General features: G+C 38.4%; 3 protein-coding genes across 3 annotated transcripts; 2 read left to right on the forward strand and 1 right to left on the reverse strand.

The window, feature by feature from the left end:
- Window positions 1–71: 71 nt before the first annotated feature.
- Window positions 72–3,413, forward strand: mrps24 (mitochondrial ribosomal protein S24). Its single transcript, XM_060895550.1, has 4 exons — window positions 72–170; window positions 578–658; window positions 1,356–1,467; window positions 2,820–3,413. The coding sequence occupies exons 1-4, from the start codon at window positions 132–134 to the stop codon at window positions 3,101–3,103; spliced, it is 516 nt and encodes a 171-aa protein (XP_060751533.1). The 5' UTR covers window positions 72–131; the 3' UTR covers window positions 3,104–3,413.
- Window positions 3,414–3,934: 521 nt separating this feature from the next.
- Window positions 3,935–10,249, reverse strand: gnsb (glucosamine (N-acetyl)-6-sulfatase (Sanfilippo disease IIID), b). The gene is made up of 14 exons (XM_060895547.1): window positions 10,119–10,249; window positions 9,439–9,816; window positions 9,294–9,353; window positions 8,710–8,913; window positions 8,551–8,616; window positions 8,319–8,417; window positions 7,319–7,486; window positions 7,151–7,233; window positions 6,944–7,062; window positions 6,765–6,868; window positions 6,580–6,681; window positions 5,271–5,381; window positions 5,071–5,178; window positions 3,935–4,609 (listed from the first exon to the last, which is right to left on the reverse strand). Exons 2-14 carry the CDS (start codon window positions 9,619–9,621, stop codon window positions 4,463–4,465), a joined length of 1,554 nt encoding a protein of 517 aa, XP_060751530.1. The 5' UTR covers window positions 9,622–9,816; window positions 10,119–10,249; the 3' UTR covers window positions 3,935–4,462.
- Window positions 10,250–10,260: 11 nt separating this feature from the next.
- On the forward strand, window positions 10,261–15,083 carry polm (polymerase (DNA directed), mu). The gene is made up of 11 exons (XM_060895549.1): window positions 10,261–10,584; window positions 10,679–10,862; window positions 10,943–11,041; window positions 11,386–11,556; window positions 11,635–11,706; window positions 12,171–12,291; window positions 12,448–12,580; window positions 12,862–12,964; window positions 13,607–13,876; window positions 13,961–14,044; window positions 14,808–15,083. Exons 1-11 carry the CDS (start codon window positions 10,406–10,408, stop codon window positions 14,892–14,894), a joined length of 1,503 nt encoding a protein of 500 aa, XP_060751532.1. The 5' UTR covers window positions 10,261–10,405; the 3' UTR covers window positions 14,895–15,083.
- Window positions 15,084–20,746: the final 5,663 nt, after the last annotated feature.

Consider the following 20,746-nt stretch of genomic DNA (forward strand, 5'->3'; position numbering starts at 1 on the left):
AATTGATAAACATGGGAAAAAGCATTTCAAAATTTTACATTCCAGTACATTCCGCTAGGTGGCACTAATGAGCTTATTTAACAAACTGAACTCCGAGAAAGCACGAGTCAATAAATGTAAACGAAAACAAAATGGCGGCGTCCTTGAGCAGGCAGGGAAGAATATTATCTGTAAGTTAATATTTTAGAGCTAATTTATTAGATTTCATCTTTATTTCATCGATTTATTAAAAAAGAAATCTGTTTACCGTTAATGCGTGACCCTTTGTATGTATTTTGGTTCTGAACTAAACTAAAAAGATAACGTGTAGTCTGGTGATTGGGCTGTGTCCTAAATGTGCCCCTATTCCCTATACAAGTGCACTACATGATACAATGAAGCAGTCGGTTTGTAATACTATGTAGTGCACATGAACGTCATTATCGAGTTATTTAGGATACAGCCGGTGTGTTTCAAAGCTGCTATTTATTCATGCTTAATATTTGCTAATAATTACATCGTCTTTCGCAATAATTAATATTTTATTATTATTGTTTATTTTATTTATTTATTTTTTTTTACATTTTTTAATGTCTAGATTGCTTGTAGCCAACTGAATTCTGCAGCGGGAGTCAACAATGGATCGAGGAGCATAAACACCAGTGCAGTTTGCTGTAAGGTGTGTAAGGTCTCATCAAGACAAGTCTCCATTGTTATTGGCACCCAATGTGAATATAAACAACATACAAGTTTCACTAGGGTTTGGTCTTATTAGGGGTCCAAGCACTGGAAATGAATTGGTTTCTCGATAACTCTGTAGTCATTTTATAACCTCCTGGCAGAAGCAACCAGGTTTTGTGCAATATCTTGGACTTTCTCAGTTCATGAAGCTTCACAAGACAACCCTGAAGCATCATTATGAATTGTAGGTAGTGTTAACTTTAAATATAATGACCCTGAATGTCCTGAATTCTATTTTTAACTCTTCTGTGTATTTTCATCTCCGTCTTCCGAACGTTTAGCTCAGAAATCATCGTCTTTTGTGCTACAAGTGCTTTGCTTTCCTAGTTAGTTTTTAATAATAGAAAGGGTTGAATGGATTGTACTTAAACTTAAACTTGTACTTAAGCTTAAACTTATAAGTTTGGTTAAAGGCAAGAAATGAGTTGTTCAAATTGGAATTCATTTGCATTTATATTAAATAAAATGTCCCTCATCAGTAGTTTTGAACTGTATATTAAGTGTAAATTCTATTGTTGAACAAAAATGTTGCGAAGTAAATACCTCTATAACATTATGACCTTTTTTTTAGGTTTTAGAGTAACTGTTGCATCAGTGTCCAAGTCTTAATACTGCGTGTTTTTGTGAATCTGCAGAACCGTGCAGCCCGCATTCGGGTGGGTAAAGGCGACCGGCCTGTAACTTATGAACAGGCCCTGCACCCACACCACATAGCTCACAGGAAAGGCTGGCTCTCTCAACACACAAGTAAGTCCCACTTTTTTTCAGTTAGGTTTGTTTTCAGTTCTGAATTTCATGTCATAAATGTGTGTATTATTTACATAACACAGATAGGCAGTATCTGCAGTGCGAGGATGAAGAAAATGCAGATTTACTAATAGACATGCATGCTTGACTATATGATGTTTGAGGAAGTTTTTCCACAGATTTAGCCAAAATGTGTTGTGACGTGACATCATCACAACACTTTTCCATTCACGTGTACTGAGTCATATTAATGCATAGTAACTTGCTAGCAAAGAAAGATCAAAAAGAAGTGTCAAATTTTACCAGACAATACAGAGTTCTACTCTTTATACTTTATTTAAGAGTATTGAATTAAGAGTATGACAAGGATTCTTCTAGAAACAGGAAGGAGAAGTTACTGATGGCACAATAAGCACAAGAGCAAACGCATGACACACAAGACATGATGTGTCATAAGGTGTCCTGTCATAAGGTGTAAACATACTGTACATCCTTACAAACAGATGAGATCACATGAGACAGATGTCCTAAAACATACCCAGATAAGTCTGAAATAAAATTTTAAATCTATATACTAGTTTATCTATTTAACATTTAATTTCAAGCATTTTGGAATATCTACGTAGAGCGGTTCATTTCCAAGTGGAAATTGATTCAAGTCAGAAACGATCTGAAAGCAATTCAACTCTGAATCGAACTTACTGCAGGAAGTGAACTAGACATACACTGTTTATATTTTGGGTTGCTGGTGACATTTTAATTTACTATAGCATTACAGAAACTCGATAATGTACTGGACCAATTTGCAAAATACAAAATTGAATGAATGAATAAGTGGTCAGGCTGATTTAAGAAAAAACATAATAGTTTTAGTAAAGTTCTAACGTTTCTCGACAACTAATGACTAGGTTAAGTGATGTAGAATGAGCGTGATCGGTTCACATAGTATTAACATAAACAAATTTCAGGAGCTTAGTATACCACTGATGGGAATTATAATGATAGTATTGCGTTTAAACGTCAACAGCCGTAGAATCATGCAGTTGTAATGTTTGATTTGAAATCCATGACTTTATTTTATTCAGGGTTTTGAAAATAAGTGATCAAATCAAATTGGATGCAGGAAAACTAATGGTGTAAGAGGGTGCGGTTATGAACATGCGTCGCACCTTCCTGTGCATGCTCGAACAACTACTGTATACATATGCCAACGTACAAAATCTTAATAACATAACTTAATAGACAAAATAACCATACAAAAATAAATTTCACACAGGAACTAATGAAGTACTGTCTTTTATCCTAATGGACTTTAGTGCTACTGTTATTAATAACGTTGTGTCCTCCTGTAGGTAACCTCCAGGGAGAAGGAGGTGCCGCAGAGCGCACTGTAGAGGACATGTTCATCCGCCGTTTCATCTTTGGCACGTTTCACGGCTGTCTTGCTAACGAACTGGTTATCAAGCGCAGGGGCAACATGCTGGTCATCTGTGCGTTGATGCTGCAGAAACTCCAGCCTAATAAATATTACTTTCTTATCGGCTACACAGAGGAACTACTCTCGCACTTCTACAAGTGTCCTGTAAAGATGGAGATACAGATGCTGGAAGATAAAATTGTCTACAAGTATCTCTAAGGAAAATTGGTGCAGCTGTTAATGCGCTTTTGCTATAAATCTGAATATCGTTTGTCTAATGTATGTAATGTTAATAAATATAATAATCTGTGCTAATACTATTATTCCGTCATTGGTAAAAAAAATGTGTTGAATTTTAGCTGTTCATGAATTCATGGTCCAAATATATGACGTGGGCTGTGGTAATGTGCCATGCAGACAAGAGATGGAAAAACAGTGCTTACGGTCTCATTTATTATACGGTAGGAAGTTGTGTTTCTGATAACGCCAGAAGAAGCAATAAATTAGACATTAAACATTTTCTTTCGAATTTATTGGTTCAAAGTTATTTCTTTTTCCCATAGCAGGATACGTAAGAAAGCAAAACTGACAAAACCTTAAAAAAAAAAAATTACCTGCAAAATATCTATCTAGCTGTACTACAAAAGGCACACACACATCATTTCAATGTAAAAGGCAAAGCTTATTAATTATTAAAAGTGACAGTTCCCTTTAATAGATAACATTCAACATTGCTGTTTTTAAAAAGTGCTTAAGCCCTGGTGCATCACCTGTCGGGTTTTACTAGAGAACACAAAAAGAAGACAAACAGATAGACATGCACCAGAAAACACACACACACATAGAAACCCTGTAAAAAATTTCAACTCCTAAGAAAAATAAAGAAGAGAAACGAGCGAGTTCAGCAAAAACTATGGGTCATGAACAGAAATCAGTAAAACGCATCTCCAGGCTGGGTCGATGAATACATTCACATTCAAGGGAGTGTTTTTTTTGGCATGTCTTTTCTAGAGCTGTATAAAGAGATTAAGGCAGGAAAATACACATGGGTGAAGGTGAAGCACATTTTAATCAAGTGTTTTTTTATGACTCCCGTCACATTACAGGCCTAAAGGAAAGGACCCACGGTATTTGATGACATTTTGAATTCTACAATCATTAAATAAGGACATATCGAAGTAACGTTAGTAATGTAGGCATTATGAATTATGCTCATTAATCTATAATGCATCTACATGTCAGTGTATCTTTTAAAGGCACAATTAATTATCACTTTTGCTGTAGTTACTGAATAATTGAAGATGATTATGATGAATGACAGAATGGAATTAAGAGGTGTAAGGTTTGTCATCTGAATTTATCGCAGTGTGCAGTGTTGTGCATTATTTTTATTTGCAGTGCATCTAGTAGGAAATATGTGTGAAGTGTTAAAAGGTACGTTATACCAGATGCGTTCTGCCACGACATAAAATCAATTTGGAATGGAATATAGCAGCAAGGGAGGGCTGAGTGTAAACAAAGTCTCTCAAACTCTTTGGATACCACTTCGGCCTGAACAGAACTGTTGTGCTGGAGCTGTTAGAGCTGTCGACAGCTGTCTCCCTTGCATGACTGAAGCTTGATGAGCCTCTGGTTCATGGCCTGCAACAACGCAGGGTCCACTTTCTTCACAATGTTCTCCAGCTGATTTGGATCAGCCGTCAAGTTGTAGACCTCCACAAATTCCTGCGGAAGGGGGAGAAACGCATGGTTTATACCTGCAGGTGTCTTCCAGATCAAGGACACTGACGTTAAAATACGAATCAGTTTTTTTGGAAAAGGAAGTTTAGTGTAAACTTTTTATCATGACAGTCTATAAACATTTTTTTTTTTAAATGGTTCATGCTCTTGGTAAATGCTGTCCTGTAAACCCAAGTCATGTCTTTACAACTGTAATAAAATCTTTTTTTGCATCGTCATAAATAATTTTCAATCATCATCGGAGTCGGAGACACTTTCACTAGGAATCACTAGCATACAATCCACGCCTCCTTTACTAGACATGACAGGCACAGAGGCTAAATCATGTCAGTCATAACTAGACCCCATTTTGAATCAGAGCAGCCATAATGATTAAAATTGGTTTCTGGGTCTTTACATCTCCAATGAGAAAGAAAAGAATCTGATTAAAGCAATCAAGCACTTACCTCATCATCAGCAAATTCACAATATTGCAAGTTGTTGTCTTTGAAAGTCCTAACGCAGGCATAGGTGTTGTTAATCGCGTCTTCGCAAACACAGTCTGGAAAGCACTGCTGTGGAACCAAAGCAACAAAGTCAAAGTTGAAGAAATGTCACTGTTTCGTTTTGAGCAATTAAGAAAGCATGACATGAGAAAGACACTTACAGACACACCGGGGCCGAGTTTGGGGCAGTCTGGGTCTTTAGTAAAGAGGCCCTCACCCGTGTACTCCACCAAGAAGTCGAGCCGTGAAGTGCCGTTGCGTAACGAAGGTGCCTGCATACAGGATGAGATCACAGTTAATTTACTACACTGTTTTGCCACTGTATAAAAGAACAGAGATACTAGTTACAACCGAACTAATAAATATACAGGTCTCCATTTATTATTTTAATTTAATTTTTTTTTTTAATGTTGGATAGCACAGTAAATTCTAAATAATAAAAGTTAGCACAGAAATGAAATCAATGCTACACCAATTTATAATTAAGGGTATCTAGCCTGAAACAGAAAAGACAAATGATTTCATTTTGAACTGCACCCTCTACCCCAAACCGCCCACCCACCCCCGGTTAAGGAAGACTTGCGGTAACGTTGCCTCCTTTTCACCACCACCACAGCAAACCACAGTGGAGACAAATGAACCAGAAGAGTGCAAGAGAAACGGATATAAGACATTTGTCTAATGCATTCAGATTACTCGTTTACTCATAGATCTGATGTTCTAGCAGAGCTTTATTTATATAAAAATGGAGAACTAAAAGGGTCAGAGCTGAATACAGCAAGTACTGTACGTAAGCTTTGATGAACAAACACAGTGTGACACCTAAAGTTCTTACTGTGTGTAACAAATTTATTTCTCATACACCTGACAGCTTTCAACTATAAAAAGAACTCCTCAAACACTCCTGAGCAAGACTGTAGACATGAAGACTTTACGTTAAGATTACTGCAAAGATTTCTTCTATATAGAACTGTTTGTAGGCCTTCGGTGCGTAGATCGAAAAAGAAAGCTATAACATGTATTCGGTATAGAACTTTTTTTCATTTTTAAGCCAAAAACTGTGGTGTATACATCTGTCAAAAATGTAAAGATTGTGAAAATGGATTAAATACACAACTATACATAGATCAGTTCTATATTTAAATACTTAAAAGACTATGGTTATTATTTGATATTATGGTGCATAAGCAGAAATTCTATACAAAATAAAAGAAAAAATGAAAAAAGAAAAATTATTAGTAAATTCACTGAGTAGAAAATTTTGCATATAAAAAAGTATATAATTTATGAGGAATAGAACTGTGGGGTTTTATCCGGCCATTTTTATTTTTTATTAAGATTACCAAATATAAAGTATAGAACTTTTGTCCAAATGTAAAAGATTAGTATGCTGTATGATGCTGTGATAAATGAAATAAAATTCAGTGAATATGTTTTATTGTACAATGTGATGCAAATATCTCCACTCACAATCTGTGGAAGAAACGACTGCCCATCCATATCCAAGTCAGAGATATTAACTCCGGCAATGTCAAGGATGGTCATAGGGAGGTCGATATTCATGACTGGCGCCTAGAAGACATTACAGTACAAACAAACGTTACAAAGCCACGCATGCACCTCGACGAGAACGTGTCTGAAAGTTCAGAACAAACCTGCACAGTTTGGTTGGGTTTGATCCCGGGGCCCCGGACCAAAAGTGGCAGACGGATGTCAAATTCATACAGCTGTCTCTTGTCAATGGGGAGCGAGAACTGACCTGGAAGGAAAAGACGACAGAGTGTAAAAGTGTAAAAAATATGATTATGAGGAACTCGGAAAGGGAAGCGCGTACCTGTGTGGTAACCGTTGTCAGAAGTGAAGAAAATGTAAGTGTTGTCCAGCTCCTTTATGTCTATCAGTGTCTTTACCAGCTTCTCCACCATGTCGTCTACAGACAAAAGGGTCTGCCACCTTTTATAGAACCAGACAGAGCAGTCAAAACACCATGCATGCAAGTGAGTACTAATGACATTTAACGCCTTTTCAAACATTTCTCTACCTTCTACGGAAAGCATTGTCGAGATAATCGATGGAGCTGTTGGGCATAGGGTTAGCAGGCTGACGCAGCAACCAGTGCTTGTCCTGTGGAAGAAAAAGAAACACAGACTGCTCACAATGCCCACAATATGAAAAATATCAACTACGACACCAGCATTAATTCTGATACTTTTCCAGGTTTGTTGAAACTGCCATCACGTGGAGCTTTGACATCACTGAAGCTTTTCTCGTATGTGGGAGCTGCAGTCCAGGGAAAGTGAGGAGCTGGAGGGCACAGCATTATAAAAAATGGATGCTGGGGGCTTCGTGTGTTCAGGAAATTCAGTGACCTGTTCAACTAAGACAAGAAAACATTGACAAAAAAAAAAATCCAGAGCGTCATCTATATTCTACATTAACCAGCACACTCATAACATGCATGTACATCATTTATACACACCATTTTAATTTTGAGTTGCATGTTAAATGCTAGACCACATGCAAGCAGATTGGCAAAACAACCAAGTTGTACTAGCAATGTCTACTCAATAGCATCACAGACAATAGCATCTCTGCTACTTCTGTCCATGCTTTAGTTTTCATCGTAATGTCTCTATACACTTTTAATTAAAGGTTGCATATAGCAGATTAAGATGGTGAAGACCATTCTAATATCTTTCTTTTCTTTCATATTTTTGTTTATTAAAGAGGGAATGTGAACTAAATGTGGGTAGAAATTAAATTTTGTGACCACACACCACAAACCAAAGATTGTTCCAAGGAATCAAATCAAGCAAAATAAATAAATAAATAAATAAATGAATAAAATCAAGCATACAGGAGAAAATAGAAAATGATCAACTATAGTTTTGTAGCTTGCTAGTTTGAGAGGGGAAAAAAAAAGAACGTTATATCAGGCTTAAAACCCAGACAATACACGGAAACAAAGCTCAGCAATTTTGCAACTGGCTAAAGATGTGCACCGGTATAATAGGTTAGAGTTGCATGGAAATTAAATAGCTGTAGATGTTTAGCGTGGTTTCAGTTTCCTTAAACCTGACAACACCTTTATGCACACAAGACTATTACCACTGAATCACCTCTTACAGACGTGCATTACTAAGCATGTATTACTGAAAAAGGCTATTCCAGTAAACAAGTATATAAGATTAGTTTTGTTTTTTTCTTACAATAAGGTCTGTGAGGTAATCCTTTTCATAGTCGTCTTTGTGAACCTCTGCTTTTCCATTCACAGAGAGGGTATAATTGTAGTACTGGGAGTTCCCCACCTGTAGAGGGAAAAAAAAAAAATCACCAAAAAATGTATTTCTTATGAAACTGAAAGACGTGTAACAAACTTAAAAAAAGAAAATGACAAAACTGTTTGAAATATAGAAGAAATGGGTTGTCCCCATGACCCACCAGTGCATGCCACTGGTCCCATCCAGGAGGAACATGTCCCACACCTCCTGTCTCATTCATCCCATACTGGAAAAAATCAGCACAATAAAATGTGTTTATTATAATCACGGGAAATAAAGACAAAACACGCAACCAAACCTAAACCAAAAAAAAACAGACCTGATTAAGGTATTTCCCTCCAAAAAACGTCTGATAATACTTCTTGGTGAGGTAGACAGGAAAAGCTTGCATCTCAGGACCAGCCTGCCAGGCTCGGCTGCTACAGTTGCCCGAAAAGGAATTGTTGTGGACCATGTGATTGTGTGGATATTTCCCAGAGAGGATGCTACTCCGGCTGGGACAGCAAAGAGGAGTTGCTGTGTACTTAACACCATAAAAAAAAAAAGATGAAATGGCTTATATTACAGACAACAAAAAGACAAACATGAGGATTTGTCGCATATTCTTCCAGCACACTCACAACAACAAGGGTTAAATAGTACCTTTCTGGTCACTGGAGTGGCAACATTTAAGTGCACTACGTTTCTCTTTATCTAGTACATGCAAATTCCATGCACACAGGGCAGAAATGGGACTCAAACCTCTAACACAGGTGGTGCGAGGCAAACAATCTAACCTTATATAGACAACGTTATATCTACATTTCCAGGTGAACTGTACATATTAAAAGGTACAACAGATGTAAGGGTACCACCTCAGTAACCAGGAAAGATACAGAATCGTGCAATTTTCATTTTACTCACTGCATAAGAGAATGTGACACCAGCATCACCGATCAGGGCTTTGGTTTTCTTTAACGGCGTCTGTAATGAATTATATTTGATCAGACATATTTTGGTAATGGGCCTGATCATCACAACTGTACATAGAAATAACTACCACACTTACCATACCACCAAGCTCGACGTCCAGGTCATCTGTTACGATGAGTATCACATTGCTGGATTTGACACATTCTGCACACTTAGGCAGCCAGGTGAATAGAGTAAGGAACATCAGAAGCACAGAAGCTCCTTCAGGCAGTCTCCTTAGACGGTTCCTATGTGATTTTCTTGAAAATGAACTAGCCATGAGTCTCCCAGGCCGGACCAGAGTCTTGTAGAGGTCTGTTTTAGAGCAGTATTAGTAATAGAGTTGCATGCACGGTGTAGTGAGATGGTGTGTGTCTGAGGAAGTTTGAGGAAGTGCAACTGAGTGGTCATATGACTTCCATGCTGTTTATACAGGGACTTTAACCTGACGTATGGGTTTTTACTGAAATGAAACCTGTAAAGAAAAAAGGGGGGGACAAAACAAAAAAACAGACATTTCACATAAATGTGGAACATAAACACGTACAACAAATCCAATATGTTTTTGTTTGTTTTCTTCTTCTAGCTAATTACATTAACTACTGGAGGTTTAGTATGTGTGACAGGTTTTGGAAATAGTTTTGGATCAAATGAAATCCTGTAAGACAAACAAAACTGTAAGACAAGCAGCAAACATAACATTTTGTTTCAATACTAAATGAAACAGCTAACCAGTTAGCTACAAAAACTTTTTGCGCTCGTGCACAAAGCACTTACTTCACTGACTTCCTCGATACTTCCGTTGAAATCTGGGTTGCCAGATATTTCCAACAAATCCTTTACAACGGATCTATCCAACACCCAGGAAATAAATCCACTCCGCCAGCTTTCCTTGGAGCATAAAAGCAGAGATCTGGCAACAAAGGTCGAAACGCCATCGAAGTCACCACGCTTCACTTAACACAACCTAATTTTCTATCATGATAAGAAAGCAGTTGCTTCCTTAATACTACTATTACTACTTTAGTTATGGTGACTAGCTGGAGAGCAGTGCCACACAGATTATGGTCCCTCTAAAACGCAAGAAAGTGACTACAGAGCCAACCGTAAGTCATGACAATAACGCGTGTATATTTCCTGATGTTGTTATTTGCATCCTGGAAAGGAAGATGGGTGCATCCAGAAAGTCCTTCCTGACGCGTCTTGCAAGGAGTAAAGGATTTCTGATTCAAGAGGCTTACAGGTAAGACTTGAAACTGTGCTGTCATCCATATCTTCTGCAATGTCATATATGTATAAATTTATATCTAACATATTGTTTGCTTTTTTTTTTTTAGCTCTTCCATCACTCACCTGGTGTCAGAAAACAACACTAGGGATGAAGTTGACAATTGGATTAAGAAGCAGGAGATAGAAGGAAAAACCTCAACCGATTCAGTCAATCTGTTGGACATCAGTTGGTTGACTGAGAGCATGACGAGTGGAAATCCTGTCCCCATTCAGGACAGACACAGGTTAAAGGTGATAAACCCTTGCATGGGTTAATTTTAAGGGATGTTTGTTCTGTGTTGTGTGTGTGCTGAGGAGTAATGTTTTTACAGATCAGCATGAAACCCTCTGATTTCACTCCTGCGGTTAAAATGAAGAGTTATGCCTGTCAGAGGAGAACTCCACTGAAGCACCACAACTTATTCCTTACAGTGAGTCCTTTTACACTATCTTATGAAACCCCTACAATGCCTCCACAAACCCCTAGGGCTTCTCAAAGCCTCTAAATCATGTTTGGTGTCTGACGTTTGCACTCAGGTGCCACATCCTTTCATCAAACCCTAGGTTTGCTCTGGGTTCTCAGGTTTCCTCCTACTATCCGTAAACATGACAGTACACGCATTGGCTACTCTGTATATGGTGCCCTTTAATGGACTGCCATCCCATCTAGGGTGCATTTCTTGGTGAACACTCAGTGCTCCTGTCATTTTTTTACTTCCTTTAAGATCTACTGTACTTGCAGTGAAAGTGCAATGCTGCTCGATTGGTTTTGCAGGATGCTCTGGAGACCCTAGCCCAGAATGCAGAGTTCAGTGAGAATGAAGGCAGGAGCGTAGCCTTCCGAAGGTCTGCATCAGTCTTGAAGGCACTTCCTCATGTTGTGCGCGCCATGGACGAATTGAAGGACTTGCCCTGCTTGGGTGAGCATTCCCTGAGAGTTATAAAGGTGGGAAATATTTCAGGTTGATTTTCAAGTTAAAATTTAAAATGCTCCGTGGTTGATATGAACCTGCCACCCTTTTAGGAGATTTTAGAAGATGGCACATCAAGTGAAGTGGAGTCGACTAGGCAGTCTGAGCAGTTCCAAGCCATGAAGGTTAGCAAATGCCAAATTATATATTCATTATAGCATCATGTGCTTTTGTTTAATTCTTTTAAAAAATATATATTTCGCCACGGGGGCACGGTGGCTTAGTGGTTAGCACGTTCGCCTCACACCTCCAAGGTCGGGGTTCGATTCCCGCCTCCGCCTTGTGTGTGTGGAGTTTGCATGTTCTCCCCGTGCCTCGGGGGTTTCCTCCGGGTACTCCGGTTTCCTCCCCCAGTCCAAAGACATGCATGGTAGGTTGATTGGCATCTCTGGAAAATTGTCCCTAGTGTGTGATTGTGTGAGTGAATGTGTGTGTGTGTGTGCCCTGCGATGGGTTGGCACTCCGTCCAGGGTGTATCCTGCCTTGATGCCCAATGACGCCTGAGATAGGCACAGGCTCCCCGTGACCCGAGGTAGTTCGGATAAGTGGTAGAAGATGAATGAATGAATGAATATTTCGCCTCCTTCAGGCACTGACTGGTATTTTTGGTGTCGGAGTTCGGACTGCTGATCGGTGGTTTAGGGAAGGCCTACGGAGTCCGTTAGACCTCATTCATACAGGACAAAAACTGAACCATGCACAGCAAGCAGGTACAGATAATTGTGTTCAGGAATGAAATAAAAATAGAGTTATTAATTCAGTTTGTCATTAGCATTTTCACTTGCTATATTGTCTTTTGTTACACGTGCTTACACAGGCCTTAAAGTGTGTCATGTGTGCTTCAGCTCTCTCTTTCTTACTGTTAGGAGTACAGTATTATAAAGATCTTAACACACCTGTCACTAAAAAGGAGGCTGTGGTCATCAGTGACATTGTCGAGAAGACAGTAAAAGCTGTGCTGCCTGGGGCAATTATTACACTTACAGGAGGATTCAGAAGGTATAAACATACTGTTCATGTACTATATTGCATCAGGTACAGCTGCATAATGGATAAAAATCATCATTTGCTCAATTTTTGAACTCCTCTCAGAAGTGCTGTTATAGAAAACAGCTTTTGATCAATAAGAGTTGAGAATTTAGCATTGGCTCATTAGTTCCACTTTAGCTAAGCTCAACAATATCCTGATTAATTATCTCTCAGTAATTGAGGAAATTCTTAAAAACACTGTTTCATGTACAACACTAATACATAAATATGTGGATTATAATTTTTCCCAGGGGTAAAGAGGTGGGCCATGATGTGGACTTTCTCATCACACACCCAGAGGAGGGGGCAGAAGAAAGGCTGATGCCCAAGATTGTGAATTGTTTGGAAGATCAGGTAGCCAATGATGTTTAAATGCATTGATTGTGTGCTGCAGGTTCATTATGTAATGAGTGCAACTGTATACAGCCAGTACTTATATCATTCCCATAATGGTATAGTGATACCGATATAGACATCAGCAGGAGCTCTTTGTCTTTTTAGGGCCCTCTGTTGCTAGCAAGGTGATTTTTAATTTTGTTGAAAATTGTTAACAAGCCTTTTCCTTTCTTGTTCCTCTAAAAACATAACATGTTCTTCCTGTACTTTTGGGGTTTCCTCTGGTTTCCTCCTGAATTGTAGGCTGAGTGGCATCTATATTTATATTGGCCATACCGTGTGCATTAATGTTCTGTGAAAGGCTTGCACTCCGTCCACTCTGTCCCCTGCCTTGTGACCCTATTCCAGTGGGATGGACATCAAGTTCCCTACAAATCTGTATACTATAAAGGGAAACATTTGTCTTCAGCTAGTGCCATATTAGATTTTAACTTTAATATGCACCGACATTAGTGATTTTAAAGTTTTTAATTTTAAAACAGCTGTTCAGTATGAGCAGAATGATTTGTTTATCTCGTCATTGTACCATTCATGCTGTAATTTTAATACCGCACACATGTTTGGAATTGTTCACCTATAAACATCCTTTGTCATTCCCAGGGTTTGCTGTTATACCAGAAAACAACTGTGAATTCTTACCTAGAGAGTAAAGACGGACCCGCTCGTCCTGCTAGCAACATGGACCGATTTGAGAGATGCTTCTCTATATTTAAGCTTGAAGTGGATAGTGAAACACACGCAGAAGGTTCTTTGTCTAACTCCTGCAGTACACATCACTCAGGGTCTACATGGAGAGCTGTTCGGGTCGATCTTGTGGTCAGTCCTTACAGTCAGTTTGCTTTTGCTACGCTTGGCTGGACTGGATCCAAGGTAAGGTTTATTACTTAGGTGGATCGGTAAAATCCTTCATTAACGTGAATCCACTAAACCAACTGAAACCCTTTCCTTATGCAGCTCTTTGAAAGGGAGCTGAGACGCTGGGCCGGACAAGAGAAGGCAATGTCCTTAAGCAGTCACGCACTCTACGACAGCAAGCAAGTAAGCACGTCAAAACAGACATTATGTTTTAATACATACATAAATCTTAAAAGGAGAGAATGACACTATTTCTGCTTTAAGTAGGACTAGGATATTGTAGTCCAAGGCAAAATCACATACTCTCCATTATTGTTCCTGAGTCACGTTATGTTGGGCCAAGTAGCATAAAAGTAGGCTAACAAAACATTAAGCGCACCAGTTACATTAATGCAAAACTGCAATTGTCCCAAATGACGTTGTTTTAAGATGATTTCGCCTTGTTTTGTCTCAAATGGCATAAACAAGGCTAAATTGTCTGGAACATTTTAAATGTCTACATACAAACCAAGAGTTCCAGTTTTAAAATTGCTGCCTGCAAGTTCAAATAGGCAGATATCCTTATTTCTTTCTTATTAATAATGTGAAGTGTGTGAGTGTGCATGTAGTACAGCTTTGTAGCCCCAGATCTGAAGAAGCAAAATTTAAACACTGAAATGTCTTTACTTACCAGATTATATTTAAGCTAAGTGGAAAACTTGTGAACATTTGATTGTTCTTTAATCCTGTGTCAGTAGGTAGTTATGAGATAAGAGATGGCCTAAGTTGCTAAGATTTACCTGCCGTTTATTTAGTGTTTCTCTTTAACACTGAGATCTTAAGAGTAGTCTAAAACCGCAGTTGTGATAATACTAGCACTTAGAGCAGCCCCAGCTGACTTGCATATACATGTTTGCTGGTTGTACTTAATCTTCTTTAAATTTCCTAATCTTCCTGTATTCTGTAGCAGCGCTATCTTCGAGCAAACTCCGAGGAGGAAATTTTCACCCATTTGGGCCTGGAGTATATTCCTCCTTCAGAGAGAAACGCATGACACACATCAGTCTGGCCCAGAATTAACTTACTACCTCATCTGAACGATCATGACGTAAAAATCATTGATTTATGATTTAACTACCAATCATGTTCTTTAACTAAATAGTAAATCTGAATATCATTTATAATGACAAAAATCTATGTTTGTATTTATTTATCGTGACTTTCTGTATCTTACTGGAGCTGAACCGTGAAAATAAAATATTTGAACATTTTACGATATTTCATCTGTTTCTTATGAAGGCTGTTGGAGTTCAGATATTCTGCGTAATGTATCAGTGATGAGTTGTTTTACAGCTGCCGTTTATTCGCGTGCATTATGCCTATGTGCAGTATGCATTTGCAGTAAAGCCACGTGTGTCGGTTTCCACTTATAAGTGCACCTGCTATGTTTTGGCCTCCTTTTTTTTTTTTTTTTTTTTTAAAACTGCCATTTTTTACAGCATCTTTAAATCATATTTCTCTCCATCATCACATTTTAACCCTAACTGTCACCTAATGAATCTTATATATCTAACATTAATATTATAGCTGGTATTAATACATTTGTTATAGGCTTCTTGTTATAGTTAAAATGATTTCTGTTGTAGATTATAGGAGTTATAGTAGGTTTAGTATACTGTAGGTTTTTATGTTGAATTCTTTGTTTTGGAGCACAAATCTGTGCTGTATTTTTCCTAATTTAAATTTTTACGTGTTTGTGGTTCAGTTTTTTAGTATTGTTCAGTTCCACTACAGAAAATGTTCCTTTTTTTTATCATGACATCTTCGACATAACCATTTTTAAATGTCGCAAATGTTATAACAAGTCTTATAGTCTCTTTGGTTTTTGAGTGTTTCTAGGATTTGTTGAGCCTCATTTATGCATGAAACCAGTCGAAGCGGTTAAAACAGTCATAAACTTCCATCCAGCTTTCGCAAGCGACCTAACTGAGGTCCTTTGAACTTCAAAAGCCAGCCTAGCACCTTGTAGCGTTCATGACACCACCCTTTAACAGGAAAAGGAAAGCCGCAAATGTAGCTTTCCCCCCTCCCCAGTATAGACTGTCCTGACCCTCTTTTCATATCCCATTCACAAACATGTCAGCAGTTCCTCGGCTCCTACGCGACCTGCTCTGGGAGTTTCGTATGTGGATCCGTGTGAAAGGTGGGGTGGAGGGTGTCAGTGATGCTCAATGGGCCTTAATCCCTTCTTCACACTTTTTTCTTTCCCAGCCCTTGAGCGTGAAAGCAAAAGTCTTGTGAATAGGAGACGACAACAGTGTGATGTCTTTGTCATCCAGCAAGGACGGGCAGAAGACGTTAGTCACTTGGAGTCAGCATTCGTCTCTAGCTCAGGGGCCGCAGGTCTGAGTGGATTCAACCTCAAAGCCGACATCCTGAGTCCTTTCACACACTCCCTCTTTTTGTTTGTCAAATAACCACAGCTTTTTTTTTTTAATGAGACCCACCGGGTTCCCTCTTTAAAGTGACTGCTGATTACAATTAATAGGGAAGGGTTAATGGAAGTATTGTAGTCAAAATGATGTGATTATAAGATGAACTGAAAGTTGGAGAAAAAGTACAAGGAGACAGGGTCTCAGGGCTGCTTTTAATTAAACAAACAAAATTATATTCGATTAAGTAGTTCTGTTCGATCAAGTAGTTGCTGTTTGGCTTTTAGAGAACAGAGCAAACTTTTCGTTGAAATTCTGTGAAGCAAAGCCGATGTTCTAAAATTTATAATAGAATTTTAGGGAAAAAAAAATAAAAAAGCACATATAATAGAATAACATTTCGAAATTCTGACTGAAAATGTCTTTTTTGTTTTTTTTTCCCTTAATGGCACACCAATGCAGAATACATTAAATAATAAACTCACCAAACAACATTTATATTAAAAAAGGAGGAGGTTTTATATGGTAATATATATATATATATATATGACCATTAACTGGAAACAAAACCTAAGTTCTCCAAGCCAAAAAAAAAGAAAGAAAACAGCTGTGATGTGGATGAGCTCACACCTTGTGCAACTGTGTATATCAGAACATTACCCTGATTACCCTCTCACATCTAATAAAGCTATACGGGGTGTTCCCATCCTGTGTGAAATATGACGGCTCCGGGTTGCTCAACAGAAAACCTTAGGTGTCTTCGATCACTGTTTTCATGGACGAGGGCCAGCCAGGCAAGGAAGGCATGATACGTTTACGTCCCTAACAGGGCAGCAAACAGCACCCATTAGAGATGAAAGGGGATTAGTGAAGGCAATCAAAGGCGATCACGGCTGGAGCCCATTTACTCTAAGAGACTGTCGTCTGTACTGGCTCTAAAGACTGACTGGGAGGGAGGGGGCACCAAATGAGTGACACTTTCATTGCACTGACAGGGTCTAATACTAACAGGGATGCACTACTGCGCAATAGATTTACAGAAATAATGACACCAAAGCAACTCTTGAGGGTCCTAAACCTGACTGCAACTACTATCGAGACAATCTTCAAATTCAGATGTTATTCGTCACATACACAATCATACATGGTACGACATGTAGTGAAATGCTTTTACTACTGTCCTTGATATTAAAAAAAAGCCAATTATTAGAGGATAAAAAATCTAATAAAGTAAGGAATAAAACTGAAGTACAAAGTAGGTCAATTTAAAGAAGAAATAAATATATCATAAATAGAGGTAGTAACTGAATACTGTGTGTGATAGATATATATATATTGGTATCTTGGTATATAATAAAAAGTGCTTCTACATTTGCATCTTAATCTATGGAATTAGTTAAATTATAAAGTTAATTTTATTAGTCACATGGAAACCCTTCTTCTCAGGTAGTAGTAGCCTCGAGTCACAAGTGTACAGTTTGAATCAGATTTAAGATTGATTTAGCATGTAAAGCCTATCTGTTTTCTGCATTAAATTAGTCACAACACCTGCTTAGCAGTCTCATTATCCTGACCACACCATATCATCCCAGTAGCAGACAACACATACAGACTGTAATCTGCGCTTTGATGGCAAGATCACGGGGACAGGAGGTGGACACGGCGTCTCCTGCTCCTCCCGTCTGTGCTCCATAAAACCATACTGCTGTCTGTACTGTATCCCTGTCTCACTGTCTTTCTCTATTTCTCGGTATCTCTCTGTGTTACCACTCACATCAAAGTCATTCCACTTCTTTATCACATCTGACGACCTAAAGAAGCTGGAACCGAGCTGGCGACTGTCCCCCTCTCCACGCATTCCACTTGGGAGTATAGAAACTCCCCTGCAGCACCCAGGAGAACTCAGCAGCAGATCCAGACAGGCATGAGATCTGGGTTTTGTTGTGGCCTTTAACTGAAAGAGCAGGAGAGAGATAGCAGCATAGATATGATGAGAGAGAGTTATCTACCCTTTGAAGTCATAAATAGTGAAAGTTAGGTGCTGTTCATTTGAATAAAGGAGCAATCTGGGTTTTTTAACATAAAAGAGCAAATCATTTCGTAATAAAGCAAATGACTGGGTGTAGCACATATCACACATGGTCAGTCTTTTTTTTATTCAGAACAGGCCTTTTGGAACTAGCACTTTATAGCAAGAGTTGTCAAAGCCAAAGAGCCCTTTAACTGTAACGGTAACTTCCAATATTTAAAGATTACATATTTTGGTGACTTATATGATATCCAGTCTGTTCCAATCAGCACATTCAGCCAAAACTCTTCAATTCACATCCTTCCAACATAAGCACAGCTTTCATAGAAAGTATTTACATACGAATCTTCACTGATAGAAGAAGACTCTTGTGCTCTCAATTTAGCCAATACAAATAGTTTTCTGCAAAATATTAGTGAATATAAAAAAATAACAATCACGAAAAACTCAAAGCAAAATCCTAGAGGGACTGAATATTTATAGGTACTTTATGATTAGAACAACAAGGTTAAAAACAGTGGGCTAAATAGTCCACCAGTGTAAAGAGTGAAAAATAATTTAGAGACCCCATTTTGAGAATCGTTGCCTTATATTGTCAAGGTCTTGTATAAATGACATCTTGCAATTAGGTTTTTAATATTGGTTAATATCAATATGTCAATATGGCTAACACAAGAGCTTCATATCTTCCACTATGGGAAAAGTAGAAATACACTAGAGAACTAAAAGTTTATCGGCATCTGACCATCACACCCATATGTAAGCCTTGCTCAAACTGTTAGCAATAACGTTAGAAGCACACAATTGTATAGGACATCTTTGTATGCTGTTGCATTACAATTTCCCTTCACTGGAACTAAGAGGCCCAAACATGCTCCAACATGAAAAGGTCCATGTGCACAAAGACAGAGCCCTGACACTACTGAACACCTTTGGGATCAACTGGAATGCTGTCTGTGCTCCATGCCTCCTCGCTCGATTTCATTGCCTGACTGAACTCACTAATGCTTTTCTGGCTGAATGAGCACAAATCCCCACAGCCATGCTCCAAAATCTAGTGGAAAGCCTTAACAGAACAACAATCACATACAGGTGTGATGGTCAGAATTTCCCAAACATTTGGCCACATCGTGTTGTTTTCTCTAAAAAATGGAACACTTAAAAAAGTACTAATATGAAAATATACTCATATCAAATTTGTATTATATGTCTATTTATGTGCCCTTAATGTGTAACGGGTCAAGTGGTTAATAGTCTGAAGTGATATAAGGCCACTTCAATTCATTTGAACTTCTTACAACTTAACAGGAACATAAGATACAGCTTTTACACACATCACATGAGTTATATCATATCATAAAACATTGTCTTTAAAAAGGATAAGGGCGTCTGCCAAATGCTGTAAATGTAAATCTAAAAAGTCGCTTTTTTTGTATACAAAATCCCCTCACATGGCGCCATCATATATAAAGGGATCAAATCAAATCAATCAATCAATCATTCGATCCTAAACAGTGATGGAGATTGTCATTTGCAATCAGACCTGTATTTGGCGTTGTGGTGATTAATTATATTGAGCAATTTAATCCCTGGATAAACATTTAGAGACATTTTAGATCCTACTCAATAGTGTTGTAAATTGTTAGTGCGTAATTACGCGGGTTTTGTTGGTCACAGTGGCTGTGTTTCATTCACTTTCGGCTAGGGAATAGGGCTGTGTTTATCTGGATGAGAGGTCGGATTGGGCCAGACTGCTGTCTCGGCACTATGTGTAGTGTTTCTGTAATCGGCCATTAACCGCTTACTGGCACTTCAAAGGAGCAGTGGGCTTTGATACCAATACCGACTTAAAGAGTGCATAAAGCAGGGGCCAATGAGGCACATTTACAGCTACTCACAGTGTGTGTGTGTGTGTGTGTGTGTGTGTGTGTGTATGTGTGTGTGAGAGAGAGAGGAGAGAGAGATAATAATCTTGATCTTGCGGCGGCGCATCTTATATTTTGAGGCTTTGTAAAGGTAATGTTACACAATATTACTACACAAGTAATAAACTATAAAAAAAATCAATTAGATTGCTCCGAATATAGTGTTACATGACTCAGTGGAGGACCTCACAAGGACCACAAACACCCGTGGGTTGTGTGTGCGTTTGCGTGCGTCATCATCATAGGCATGATTTTTGGAAATGATTTATAGGGATGAAAAGGGCATGGATAGAGAAGATAAAAAGATTGCTGTGGACAGACAGACAGACAGACAGACAGATAGATAGATAGATAGATAGATAGATAGATAGATAGATAGATAGATAGATCGATCGATCTTGGGTATGGATTTACAGATTAAATCAGGGTTATTTATTATTTACACAGTATATCAAGACCGTACTACCTTGAAACACATATGGTGAATATACAGTAATCAGGTATATGTAAATTAAAGGCA

Source organism: Tachysurus vachellii, chromosome 20 (genome assembly GCF_030014155.1).
Source record: "Tachysurus vachellii isolate PV-2020 chromosome 20, HZAU_Pvac_v1, whole genome shotgun sequence".
NCBI lineage: Eukaryota > Metazoa > Chordata > Actinopteri > Siluriformes > Bagridae > Tachysurus > Tachysurus vachellii.

Coding starts and splice junctions, on each gene's coding strand:
- mrps24 (XM_060895550.1), top strand. CDS start 132: ATGGCGGCGTCCTTGAGCAGGCAGGGAAGAATATTATCT. Junction 171..577: donor GGCAGGGAAGAATATTATCT/GTAAGTTAATAT, acceptor TTTAATGTCTAG/ATTGCTTGTAGCCAACTGAA. Junction 659..1,355: donor CCAGTGCAGTTTGCTGTAAG/GTGTGTAAGGTC, acceptor GTGAATCTGCAG/AACCGTGCAGCCCGCATTCG.
- gnsb (XM_060895547.1), bottom strand. CDS start 9,621: ATGGCTAGTTCATTTTCAAGAAAATCACATAGGAACCGTCTAAGGAGA. Junction 7,487..8,318: donor ATTACCTCACAGACCTTATT/GTAAGAAAAAAA, acceptor TTCTTGTCTTAG/TTGAACAGGTCACTGAATTT. Junction 6,869..6,943: donor TGACAACGGTTACCACACAG/GTACGCGCTTCC, acceptor TTTTCCTTCCAG/GTCAGTTCTCGCTCCCCATT.
- polm (XM_060895549.1), top strand. CDS start 10,406: ATGGTCCCTCTAAAACGCAAGAAAGTGACTACAGAGCCAACCGTAAGT. Junction 10,585..10,678: donor CTGATTCAAGAGGCTTACAG/GTAAGACTTGAA, acceptor TTTTTTTTTTAG/CTCTTCCATCACTCACCTGG. Junction 12,965..13,606: donor TGAATTGTTTGGAAGATCAG/GTAGCCAATGAT, acceptor TGTCATTCCCAG/GGTTTGCTGTTATACCAGAA.